At 33.4% G+C, this 13,715-nt stretch overlaps 1 protein-coding gene across 1 annotated transcript; it reads right to left on the minus strand.

Annotated features, from left to right (window-relative positions):
* Nucleotides 1-38: 38 nt before the first annotated feature.
* LOC114926099 (S-locus-specific glycoprotein S6-like) lies at nt 39-1,578 on the minus strand. The gene is made up of 2 exons (XM_072229127.1): nt 228-1,578; nt 39-150 (listed from the first exon to the last, which is right to left on the minus strand). The coding sequence occupies exon 1, from the start codon at nt 1,529-1,531 to the stop codon at nt 842-844; it is 690 nt and encodes a 229-aa protein (XP_072085228.1). The 5' UTR covers nt 1,532-1,578; the 3' UTR covers nt 39-150; nt 228-841.
* Between the last annotated feature and the right edge of the window lie 12,137 nt (nt 1,579-13,715).

The raw sequence follows: 13,715 nt of genomic DNA on the forward strand, positions 1-13,715 counted from the left end.
TTTTGGTATACAGAAAGAATGATACATCACCTCCCATTGCAGTTCTTCTTTTCCACAGGATAAACGCGCAAATCACAATCCCAATAGTTCCTGCTACTGAGACTGTAACTGCAATGATCACTGCGGCATGATTTTTCTTCTTCTGCTCATCTATTAATTAACCAAAGTAATTAAGTACGAAATCATCTGCATGCACATGTATGTGTATGTCATATATATACACTTACCAAGCTCAGAAGAGGGAACACGTATATAAAGATCGGTTCCTCCCATTGAGAATCTCTGTATGTCAATCAAGTTTCCACTCCACAGCATACAACCAATTCCAACATCATAAGCATACGCTTTGCAAGAGCAGTTTCCCAAACACGCAGTTCTGCAGTCAAAGTCAATGGAAGACAACCACTCAGCATAGTCTGGAACCTTGGTATTCTGAAGCTTCACAAACCCATCTTCTACTGCTACCGATTCAACACTACTATTATTTTTTATGACTTTCTCACTCTCACACTGCACAGGTGTCTTCCTAACACAGCCGCTGCTCCAGTTTTGTTTGTTCCACTCCTCTACATTCCTTGGAACATACCCTCTCAAACAAGTGCAGATAGGTGAAGTTTTAGGGTCGCAACTTGCAAATACTCCACACTTGCCATAAACACCGCACTCAGTGTTGATAGCAGACAACATCATGGACCATTGCTTCTTTGAATAATCCCAGTAGTACTCATTTAAGTTTCCCTCAGCACCCAACGCGAACATCCTTACATTACGAATTGCATAGCTATAAGAAAGATAGTAAGTGCCGTTTCTCTCTTCATCTTTTCCACTCGTGTAGAACTTGTCAATACAAATTTGCGGTCATCTCGGGTATCCCAAGAAATATTTGACCGTTCCATGGGCCACTTCGCCAGTGAGGTTGACTCTTCCCTCTCCAGATGAACGCTTCAGGGATACTAAGGCGTTCAAGGCTCACAGAGAAGTCTCCAGTAGATGGATCATGAGGAGTTCTCCACGAGGTTAGTTTTACTTTCTTGCCGGAGATCCTGTTGGCGCTAATCTTCATGCTCTGCAGGAACGTGTCTGTGGGGTGTTGGAAACTCTGCCACAGTATCGTCCCTGTGGCGTTATCTTGCAACACAAGGTTTCCGGTGGTGAGAAGCTGAGCACTTGTGGTGTTGGGGGATGCGATGTTTGAGACGTTCGTTGACCAAAGGATCTCATTATTACGTGCATCCATGACAACAAGGTTTCCATCCTCGGATATCTTGAGCACTGCTACACTATCATCACCTTTGATAGGTTGGTCTCTGTTAGCAACCCAGACGACAGGGGGGTTGGTTATGTACCAGATTCCGAGGTAAAATGATGTTGATGAGTTGGTGGTAAGGTTGAAGAATCCAAGGTGGAACATACCATGCTTGGAGCATAAAGTTTGAGGGGACTTAAGGATATAAGAAGAGGTGATGGTGTCTAAGGAAGTGGCAAAAGTGAAGAGTAATAATAATAGAAGAAAGGATAGGTAGTGCTCCATGAAAATGCAGAGAAGGATAGATGAACGAGTATTAAAGAATGGACAGATACAATGTAACTCAATGAAGAAGGCAAGTTGATAGTCATCATGTTGCTTTAATTTTGAATCGCTTGCATTGCATGTGGAAATTTGGCATGTTACTTTGGTAAGTTAGTGAGTTAGTCCAGCCCTGTTAGAATAAAGATAATAAAGACAACTTTTGGTGTCTACAATTCCAATTTGAGAAGTGTCCTATAAGAGGGTACGATAAACTATAAGATATTCCCCAGGAGACTTGGTCAGACGATAGCATCCCATATCGTTAATGAGTGAGTAGCTAGCAATGTAGCGTTATCTCAACTTTTAATTCGACTCTGAGTTTGTCTCTTCAGTCCCTTAAGACTACGATATGAGTAGGTTTTATATTTATAACTAGGATGAGATTCGCACAATGTGCTAATGGTAAATTAATGATAGTATATAATAAATATTAAAAATGGTTATATTTTATAGTATTAAATTAAATATGTGTAACCTAAAGTTAAATTTGAAAGGTGTTTTATTTAAAATAATTTGTAGTACAAAAGATTTGGAAGTTAAAGTTGTATAAAGTGACATTTTTATTTGATAGTTTGATTTTTGCATTTGTTTTAGTTGATGGATTTAGTGTTCTTATGTGGCGCTCATGCTCCTTTTTCTTTATTAGTTATTGTCAGAATTGTTGCTTTCTTCTTTCTGTCGAGGTTATTGTGAAGGTATGTTCTTTATGAATTGTTGAGTTGTATGCACTTTCTATTTTATTGTTCCATCTTTACATGTATGTTTTTCTTCGGAAGGTGTGTCTTGAATTTGTATGGTTTTCTTTCTTCTTAATCTCTTGATGTACTTTTCCAATGACATCTACAATAAAAAGAACAAAAATGTGTAGATTTTTTTTGAATAAGTTATTTTTAATAAAAATAATTGAAATAGTATAAAATGAAATTACTTGTTAGTATTTTTCTTTAACCCACTCTGTCAGACAATGTCTCAAGTGATGCAAATTCAAAATAGTCTTGAAAAATGTTCAAAATTAGATCTTTAATTTCTTTCACAACAATTGTGAGTGAAAAGTAGGGGGTGTGCATGCCAATGAGTTATAGCTCAAATGGCATAGTCTCCCCATACTCAATTAAGAGGTTGCGGGTTCGAGTCTCCTATCTTTGGTAAAAAAAAAAGTAGGGGTGTGCATGGCCCGGTCCGGTCCGAAGACCCGGCCCGACTCCGAACACTTTAGGGGCTATTTTTGTGTGATTTCACCGGGTCTAGGGCCGGGTAAGGGTCTCAAAAATAGACCCGGTCATTATTTCGGGTCGGGTGCGGGCCATGGCTCGGGTCACCCGAAGTCGGCCCGGTGGCCCGGTCATCATACACAATTAATATTTTGTGTTATTAGTGATGGATGATGGCTATTCTTATGTGGAATTTAAGTATTGTAAACCTTAATATTTTGTGTTATTAGTTATTATAAGACTATAAATTAATATTTTATGTTTAAAATGCATAAAATTTTAGACTAATGCATAATATTGTATTATTTATATTGATTTAAATATTTGGTGTTATTAGACAATATTAGTATTGATTATGGTTATGTTTTAATTTTAGAGAAGAGTTGGTTCTTGTTATATTTTTCTAAGTGAATTTTACCATGTCAAATAATGGTTGGAGTCTTGGAAATTTGGATATTTTCACATGCTAGCTTAGAAGAAGGTATCAAGGTAATATAATGTTAACGACATGGTTTTCACCCGGTTTTTACCCGATATAATCGTGGCCCGAAAGTATATAGGTTTCATCGGGTCTAGGGCCGGGTTCGGGTCTAATAAATAGGCCCGGTATATATTTCGGGTCGGGTCTGGGTCACATCAAACCCAGTTTCACCCGGCCCATGCACACCCCTAGTGAAAAGTTTGCTTTCATTATACCTTTAATTGGCCTATACAAATCATTTGTATCTTCTATTTTAAATTTTTTATAGTATAGACTTTTTCTTTCCTGCAATATTAGTAAATCATAGTTCATAATTAGTTAAAAAAGAATAATGAATAGTATATTAAAAGAAGTATAATTTTAACGATATTAAAATATAATTATATATAAAGTATTATAAAATAATATAAAAAGTAAAAATAATTAAAGTATTTTTTTGTAAATTTAATTTTAAAAGATGATAAATATGTTTGTTTTGTACCTTTTCATCTAATATAATCATTTCTAAGCAAAGAGACTCTTCTTCATTTGTGGGTGTTAATGTTTCCTATAGATGAACCACGCGAACTTTGATAAACTAATTGTCTTTTTGTTTGGTGATATTGTCCAAAGATTGATGCTCTATTGAGTAAGTTTGACTATTTGAGATGTTGTGTAGTTCAGAAATAAATTTTTTGTGCTAAATTTGATGTCATTTGAAGGAATAGTGATAAGAGACTTATATAAATAGTTCAAATAGTATGAAATTTAAATATTTGTAACGTAAAATTTATTATGATTAATAATATTATTATTACATTTGTAATATGAATGTTTATTATATTTAATGAGTTATTTATAGAAATTAATAAATTAATTATTGGAATTATAAATTTATTGTATTGTTTATAACGGTGAGATATAATAAATATATGGATATGGGTTCAATGTCTTTGTAGGTTACAAATTTGATTACAAATTTTTGTTTTTTGTTTTGTTGTTGATTTGGAAATAATAGTTGATTTGGCAAAAACTGAGTGGTTAATTCTAATATTTTGCCAAGTAAGCAATGTTGGTGACATGGCATATTGGCATTAGTAGAAAGAAAAAAATGTTTTAAAAGTAATGTGGATAAACTTATGTATCTACTTTTATATATTAAGAATAGATTGTTTAGCTTTGTATTTATAATTATTTTGATATACGGTGTTTTGAACTTATAATTATACTTATAAGATTACTATCAACAGATTTTAAATTGGCTTGAATATTCGATTTGTTAAAGCTAAATATTTATCCTTGTTAAACTTATTTTAATATACACATAAGACTATATATTTTTATGAGACTATATGTATTATTGATGAAGCTTTATATTATTTTAAAACATTTGATTTTATTCGAATATGTATTTTTGAAGCATTGAAATATTAGTTGGTACTTACTTATTTTGAAATTGTGAAATATGTTTGAAATGTCTTAAAATTGAGAAAATATGATTGAAAAGGATTTGGATAAGAAATTATTATTTGATTTGATTTGATACCTCATATGTTTGAAAGATCGAAGAATTTGTTATATTTAAAATTATATATTTTGAATTGGTTTGGAAGGCTCGTATTAGAAAATCGTAGTTAACGGCGATTATGACGTTAACTTAGATGCATCTAACTCAGACTCCAGCTAGCAGGGGTGTTGCTAGCCTAACGTGTAGGCCACACGTTAGATCTGTTAGGACACACAAGAGGAAATGACTACCCATAGAGGTGGAGCCGCCCGAGTGTAGACTTTTGATTTGATTTCTGTATGAGAACTCTCTTATTAATTCACTTATTATTATTAACTACTATTTTCTAATTAAAATTACTTTGATAATAATGTTTATATGGTATCATGTCGATTATAGATGTATTGTCTAGTCATTGAGTTGCAAAACTTACCCCATTTTTCTAAAAATATTTTCAGCAATAAGTATTTGATTATGTCAGCCTTTCTATTCAAGAGTAATGATCTGCAATGTGTATCTATTCTTTGTTGAATTCTTAGACGTCATCTGCTCCGTATGTCACAGACAGGATCCATCAATATTTATTTATTTTATTTTTGTTTAAAATATGTAATTATTCATTCTAGAAAGTGTAAATTTATCAAAAAATATATGTAACCTTCTTATTTATCTTATATTCGAATCTGTTGATTTTGCTAGGGGACTATTTCCCTGAGCGCCAGTCATGACTCATTTTGGGATGTGACAGAGTGGTATAAAAGCTTTAGGTTAACCTGTGAAATATGGAGCAAGTGTCCTATGGTAGGATCACAATTGTATAAATAGAAGCGCGCCTATTTGTACGAATTGTGGCACTATCAGAAGCCTGTAGGAATGTCATCTTTGTCCTCTCTATGTCATTGTTGTCTTTTGGTTATTGTGATCCTGCGTCCTCTATCGCTTCTTGAAATTCCTATCCTTTTCTTATACCAATCTTGACGTATTCTTTGGTAGGTTATTTTGAACGCATTGGTGCAATGGTTTTGGTTTCGATTCTCTATCTTTTAGCTGATTCTACTCTTTCTCGCTTTTTGTGAATATTTGCTTTAATCTTCTTTATCTTCATGTTATTTTCTATGGTTTCTAATTTCAAGATTTCATCCATGATCTAAAAGATTCGATATGTTTTTTACTGTGAATTATTATCTTATTTCTTTTATAGAACTGCATTTGGATTTGTGGATTATGGATTTACTTAACTGCTAAATGAGATGCTTTGTTCTGAATTTTGATAAAAACAAGTTTGTTCTTCTTATGTTGATGATCTTTGAAGCTAACATAATTTGAACCACTCGTGATTCTTTCTTTTGAATCAATAACTATGAAAACTGTTATTCAGTTGCTCAGGTAGAAGAACTACATGACGAACATATGAATGGAGTGTTATTCTTGTTTGTTGGATTGGAATTATGATTTTCTCTATTTAAGTGTAGCAAACTTTTTTGAATGATCTGTTAATTGAATTGAAGATCTTTTCCGATCTGAAAGTTTGGTTAAGCTTTTTTAGTTTGATAATCAGTTCTGTTATAGTTTTGTTTGTTGAACATGGCTTTTCTTTCATGGGACTGTTTTCTTGATTATTCAGGCGAGATCTAGATTGTGAACACTTGCTTTTTATTGGTGATTGGAGGATGAATTTAGTTTTTGGCTAAAATCTGAAACATGAGAATTGTCTTAACCCCTTGCTTTTCTAAAAATTCCCCTATTCTCAACTATTGTTCTCATTCTCAGAGTTTTAGGAAGATTGATTTTCTTGATTTTTAGTGCTTTGTGATGCAAACTATTTTGCCTGATGAACCTTGTTATTTATCTCGTAAAAATTGTTAGTTCGTGTTTTGAAAGCAAGAAATTTGTTTTGCCAAAAGTATAGAGAACCCAACTATAAGAAAATTTGCTTTGTTAAGCCATGTTGCCGTATAGTAATAATATTGGTTTTTGGCACCAGAATTTTCCTTCCTTTGTCATATAAAATAATCTTTAGTATATTATAACTATTGGCTCACATATAAAGAAAGTTTACAGCAGCCATTGTCTTCTCTATTCTCAACATGATTTTTAAAAGGCTCGTATCTCCTTTGGTGTTCCTTTTTTTTATCTGACATTTGCAAATCTTTTGTTCTTGTTTAGGATAATATAAAGAATAGTCAAATATACTTGATGGTAATCAGTGGCTAAGAGAAGGGGGGTTAAATCTTAGCCCCTTTTTGCTGAGTGTTACTTTCTGCCCTTTAAAATAGCTTTAGGAGATTTTTCTTATTTTTGTCTCGTACCTAGTCAAGAGACGTTTTCATTTTGTCTTGTAACTAGATAAGAGATATTTTTAATTTTGTCTCCTATGCAACAGAACCAGAAATGGAGTAGAAGAGAGAGAGAGAATCACACCAAGAAGTATCCTGGTTCAGCTGCTAAGTATAATGCAGCCTACATCCAGTCTCCATCACAACAATAATGAAATTTCACTATAATCATCTTGATTACACACACCAATTCTCCCTAGGAACTACCCTTCCTATTTGGGACAAGTTCAGAATTTATCCCCAATCCTGAACTTGACTTGGTCACCTGTTAAGCTTTCAACTGCTAAATGCTAACCCAACTTACAAGGAAATTCCCACAGAATCATGATACACAACACAGATGTACAAAGGACCTCTAAGATATCTATGGATTTTTTTTTTAATTTTGTACACTCTGCCTTTTTCCACTCACTGGCTTTTCTTACAAACCTCAATCTGTTTGCCTTTTTTCACCATGAGACTCAAGACAGACAAAACTAAAGAAAATACAAAATGAAACACATTGAAGGAGAAGAACTTCTGTTAGCTTGGGTAGCTATGAGAACTCTGTGCTTTCTCTCCTTGTCTCAAGCCTTGGCCGTTCACCCTTATTATAGAAGGGGAAGCTTCCAAAATTGAAATCGGTCCAACCGAGCCAACTTCTTCTTCTTCAACATAAACCGGTTCAGACAGAGAGAAGAGAGAGGGAAACCGAAAGCAAATCAACATGCAATTACCTCTCTCTCATCCCTTCTCATCAAGCTTCATCAATCCGCCCTTCCATCTTGACTTGGTCCCCAAGAAGGATTTCTGACCCTTGATGAACACTTGATCCTTGACAGCTCCATCTGCTCCACTTCTGCTTCTTCCTCCATGTAGCTACAGTAGCTACCTTTTATGATGGTTGAACAAAAAGTAGAAACGAGCCATACCCCAGGGATCTTCTTCTCTGACCGAATTGGATTGCTACCATTTTTAGGCATGGTGATCTTGAGGTTTTTTCACCACATCTTGCCATTAGTGGTAAAGATCTCAGCCACGCCATACTGTAGATCTTCTTTTTACAAGGGCTATCATCACCTAGGCCTCTTGCTTGCTTATAGCTTCTCTGCTTCTACCTCTGATAGCTTGCATCTTCAAGCTTCTTCACTGTCAGTGAAGTGACCGAAACTAGAGAGAGAAGAGTGAAAAGCTTTCAATGGAAGTAAAGAAAGAAATTAAAATGAGTTACTTATCCACTTCCCTTCCCCCATGCCTTGTAGCGTGTGAAATCAATTAATGCCATCAAATCAATTGCATTTTCTCTTTCATATTACCAATGCAATTAAAGCAAGTTCATAAAATTTGAATTCCATTCAAAGAGGGAGTGGGTAACCGAACCAAACATGCACTACTCTTTCCTTCTTTCTTTTCAACTTTTCGGACTAAGCCTTGTTGGTCTTGTAGCAAAGATTAATTGGGCTTCACATTAATTCCCTGGCCCAATCAACATATGAATAATTCAGCCATAATGTTTAAAACATTTTTGCACTAAAGGCTGAAAGTTTTGTCAATATTTTGGGCTTTTCATTGCTTAAAGCCCAATGACCAAAATCTGCAAGCAACATAGAAATTATTAATTAAACAATTTTGAAGCAAAAATTAATTTAATAATTTCTAATTACTATTTTAATAATGTTTGATCATCATAATGAATTGAAGTTTTCCAAACTCAACAATACTGTTGCTTTGCAAGTTTATAGATTTATAGTTAAAATGATTATCTTATTAGTCAACATATTGTGGCAATTGTAAGATAATACGTATTTCATTCTTAGTAATGATTCTATTGTCCTTTCAATTAACTATCTCACATAGATCCCTAGCTACTATTGTAACTTAATTATTGCCAATAAATCTGCTATACTTTCTAATACATTAAAATTAGATCCCAGTTTATCTTTTCAGATCTTGTACTTTGATTTTGATAATCTAAGTGATACTTTTATCTCAATTTTATTACAGTATGCTTAATGTTAATTTTGCAATTTCGACTGATTTTCTTATATTCCGATAATAAGATAATAAAATACAACATGAGTTAAATGTTCCCTAGAAAGCTACAAGCCTACAATTTGTATATATGAAAACTCAGGTCAATGTATATGAAGAGAAGAGTGATAAGTGGTTTCCTACTATGATTAAACCCAAAATATGGTTATATGACTAATATTAATCGAGATCATTGAGATTTTATAAGTAACAAGCAAGTCAATTTCTTTTGTGATTAGATTTCTGAGTTTTTTGATTTGTATGTAGTGGTTATTTTTGTGTTTCCTAACCTCACTTTCGGCTTGCAAACTTGTCAAAGACTCTGTATAGAAAAAAAAAGGGCTTTTTTATGATATAATTTCCCAGGTACGACAAGAATTTTGGAGATATATTTTTGTAATATTTGGATTCAATATATATATATTTGAGTTTGTCCTTAGTTCATAAGCTTTAAGTTCAGTTTACTATTTATGAAGGTGAAGTTTTTTTTAGTGTTTTATCTTTACAAGAAATATGATCTCATACCAATTTTTTAAAATTCTTTTGCTATGTGCTTGGATTTTGTCAAAAGCAAAACAAAAAAAGTAGTTATTATAACTAATCTTAGTGTGTTAATTGTCAATACTTCAAATTTTTTAGTTTTATTATTATTGTTATTTTATAAGTGAATTTATTTGTAACTTCATACAAAGTCTAGCTGCATGATTATAGAAAATCATATGACTGTATTTTACCAACAGTGACCATAATGATTTAAATACGTAAATGTATATGTAAATCTTGGCTTAATGGACAACAAAGAGATCAATTACATTTCTTGTCATATTTTACATAATCTATCTACTATTTTGAGTTAGGAGATATCAAATTTTATATTGACATAATTATTTAATGTCTAAAATCATGATAATAATCTCAAAGGTACTTAGTTGAAGGTTTCTATAGAAAGGGAAAAGAAGCATACTGATATTTGTGATAGTAACTGTTTTCGATTTTTTATGACTGTTAAGTTGCCTATTCTAAAATGTGTTGTCGTATTTTTAATTTATGTTTTGCTTTGTTTTCTCTATTGTTGATTTTATCTTTATGTTTATACGTATCCTTACTTGTTGTACACTTAAGTATCCTCTAGTGTTTTTGAGGAAAAATATTTGCCCATGACTCCTATTAATCTTCAATTCATAAACCTTTCGTCTTTTTGTTTCAACTTGAATTTGTTTGACGTGATAGTATTTATGCTTTTATAATTTCTTTTGAAATGTTCGTCTCATATATTTTCTTTGAGATTGTGAAATGATTCTCTCTTCCATTGTAAATGGATATCCTACCTGATTATGTTCTTAATCATTCTCTTAAACCTTTGTGAACATTGCCATTGACTTTAATGGCCAGCTCTTGTGAGCTATGTACTCCTTCTATTCAGCTTGAATTTGTTTCAACCTAATACTCTATCTTTCTTTTATTGTTTCTATCGAAATTTCTTGATTCAGATTTCTTTGTTAAGATGTGATTTGACTCTCTTTCTAGCACACTTCGTTATTTCTGAACATCCTTGTTTAATTGCGATCTTACGCATCCTCCCGAATTCTTGTGAACATAATCTGAGATGCTTGTTCTTCTCTTCCTAAGTTTTATATTCCTTTGAGTAAACTTGAGATTCTATTGGTTAACATGTAATCCCTAGATATAGCAAGCAAAACATTAGTTTTTAGGACATAGCTCGTAGACCCAGAAGGTGAAACTTATAAGTGTGCGACGTCAAAAAGATTATGAAGTAGGAGTATTCGGAGGAGGAAGTTAAGGAGATTTTGGTACAAATTGAAAAGTTAGTCCTGATGTTTGACTTTCGGATCGGATGTACATTGGGAGTGATGAACAAAATAAAAAGCGCCATATGTGTTTGACTTATCAAGAGAACAAGAGTGTGAATGTTAACCACATCTTTTTAACACAAACTTATCTTGTAACTTTTTGTACCCGATTATACTTCTTTCTCATGTTTGGTAGAAGGCTAAAACCATGTAACATTTTGTATACTGTATCAATTTTCGAAGGCAAAAATTTTTGTAAGGAGGGTAAAATGTAATGTTCCAAGTTTCTATTCTTAATATATAAAAGTTGATACATAAGTTTACATACATTACTTTTAAAACATCTTTTTCTTTCTATTAATGTCATGTCAGCAACATCGCTTACTTGGCAAAATCTTAGAATCAACCACTCAATTTTTGCCAAATCAACCATTATTCTAAATCAGCAAAAAAAAAAAAAAAAAAAATTGTAATCAAATTTGTAACCTACAAAGACATTGAATCCATATCCCTATATTTATTATATCTCACCATTATAAACAATACAATAAATTTATAACTCCAATACTTAATTTATTAGTTTCTATAAATAACTCATTAAGTGTAATAAACATCCATATTACAAATGTCATAATAATATTATTAGTAGTAATAAATTTTACGTTACAAATATTCAAATTCCATACTATATGAACTATTTATATAAGTTTCTTATCACCATTCCTTCAAATAATATCAAATTTAGCATAAGAAATTTAGGACAATTTACATAAATAAAATGAAGGAGAGAAAGTGTTACGTAAATACAACAATAGGAAAAACCAGACGCAAATGCAACAAACCTCATTATATGTAATCCGCGACACCCTAACGCTGATTTCATTTACACATAATCCGCTACACTCTGTCGTGGATTACGTTCAGAAGCAAAAACACATAAACCGCTACACCCTGTAGCAGATTATGAAGAGAGAGGCCCAAAGTGTATTTCGCGAGACCCTGTAGCGGACTACGAAGGAGTTGGCTCACTATATAAACCGTGATACCCTACAACGGTTTCTTCACAATGTGGCTGTTTGGAAGATGCCTATGTGTGTGTTTGGCAAACGCGTTAGAGAAAAGAAAAGTGATTCCACCTCTGAACACACGTTCACGAGAAGCTAAAATTTGTTTCTTCTGCGTTCATGTTCATGGTGGCTGGTTACTGTTAGAAAATTAGATGAAAAATTTTCTTCGTTCCAATATTTTTTTCATCAAAATCTTTTAAATTTGTTTCAATCACTAACAAGGTGAATATTTTGATTTTCTTTATTATTTTTAGTACTCTTTCATATTTTAATTTTTATATTTTTTTGTTTATATGATATATGTGGTTGGTTTTATGGAATTTGTATTCTTTCTTATCTATATGAATTTTTTTCTATTCTTTATTTGATGTACTCTATTTTCATTTTGTATAAAAAAAATTAATTTTTTTGGGTTTGTAAAATTTGTAATTGTAATTATTATATAATACGTTTATTATCAAAATTTTGCATAATATGAATTATGATCCTATCAAAAAGTATAAAATAAATAAAAAACTAATTATAAGTAACAATAGAATCATAAATAATAAAAATTTATAGTTTAAAGTAATATTAAATTACAGAGTACTGATAAAACTAAAAAAATTATAGAATATTTTCTTTTTATTTGACATTATAAAATTTATAGTGCTCTCTTTCATATTTTTATCTTTTATTGTATTTATTTTATTTATATCATAAATAATTTTTATATTATTTCACTTCTGATTTTTCATGTATATTATTATTTTTTTCAACAACATATATTATATGAACAAAATTTCTCATCTAAACTGTAAAATTCCTACAATATCCTTATTATTCTTTTTCCCAAATCTAACTCTAATTTCAAAATTAACTCACACTCTCAACTCTCACCTCACACGCTACACACATACACACATAGGAGAGGCAGAGAGAGTGAGGATCGGGAAGAAGAAGAGAGGGAAGGAAGGGACGGCGCCGGTGGGGCTGGGAGCCGTCGTCGCCGTCGTTGTCGTGGATCAGGAAGAGAGAGGGAGAAGGAGCTCAAAACAGGGAATGGGAGGATAAAGGAAGAAGCACGAGGTGGTGCTCTCCCGCCGTCGCCCCTGAAGACCATCCCTGCCGCAGTCGGAGCTTCCACTGTCGTTGTCGAGGACTCCATCGTCACCACAAGAAGCCACCGCATGTGAAAGAGAAAGACGCGACACAGAACAGAGGGAGGGAATGACATCTCGTCGCAGCCGCGCCTTGTTGCTGCCGCTGGAAGAGGAGCTTCGTCGTTGCCGTCATGGCTGTGGGTATGGGGCTTCAAAGAGAGAGAGAGAGAGGAGCTCGCTGAGGAGAGAGAAAGGCAATGGTCAGAGAGAGGAGAGTCTCGCAAGGAGGGGGAGCTGGTATGCCTCCATCGTTGCTACAGGCTGCGCCACCGCGCCTCTGGTCACCGGGAACCGTGCTGATGTCGTCGGAAGCCGCTGTTGGAAACTCTACAAGTTTGCCCTAGCTCAGCTTTGCTTATGCCTATTCTGTCCTTGTCGGTGGGGGGGTCACCGGAGCTACTAATGCTCCATCCTCTTATTTCCTTTGGTAAGACTAAACTTGTTCTGCCTTGTCTTGCCATAAAGCTCTATTATTGACTCTGTCCTATCATGTTTGCTGTCCCTTTTTGTCTTTGCTTAGTTTAAACCACCGTAGGCTATTAGATTCGCTGCCATTGTTACTGTGGTTGTTCTATGTCATTGATACTAGGGCTGTTGTTGA

This window comes from Arachis hypogaea, chromosome 20 (assembly GCF_003086295.3).
Source record: "Arachis hypogaea cultivar Tifrunner chromosome 20, arahy.Tifrunner.gnm2.J5K5, whole genome shotgun sequence".
NCBI lineage: Eukaryota > Viridiplantae > Streptophyta > Magnoliopsida > Fabales > Fabaceae > Arachis > Arachis hypogaea.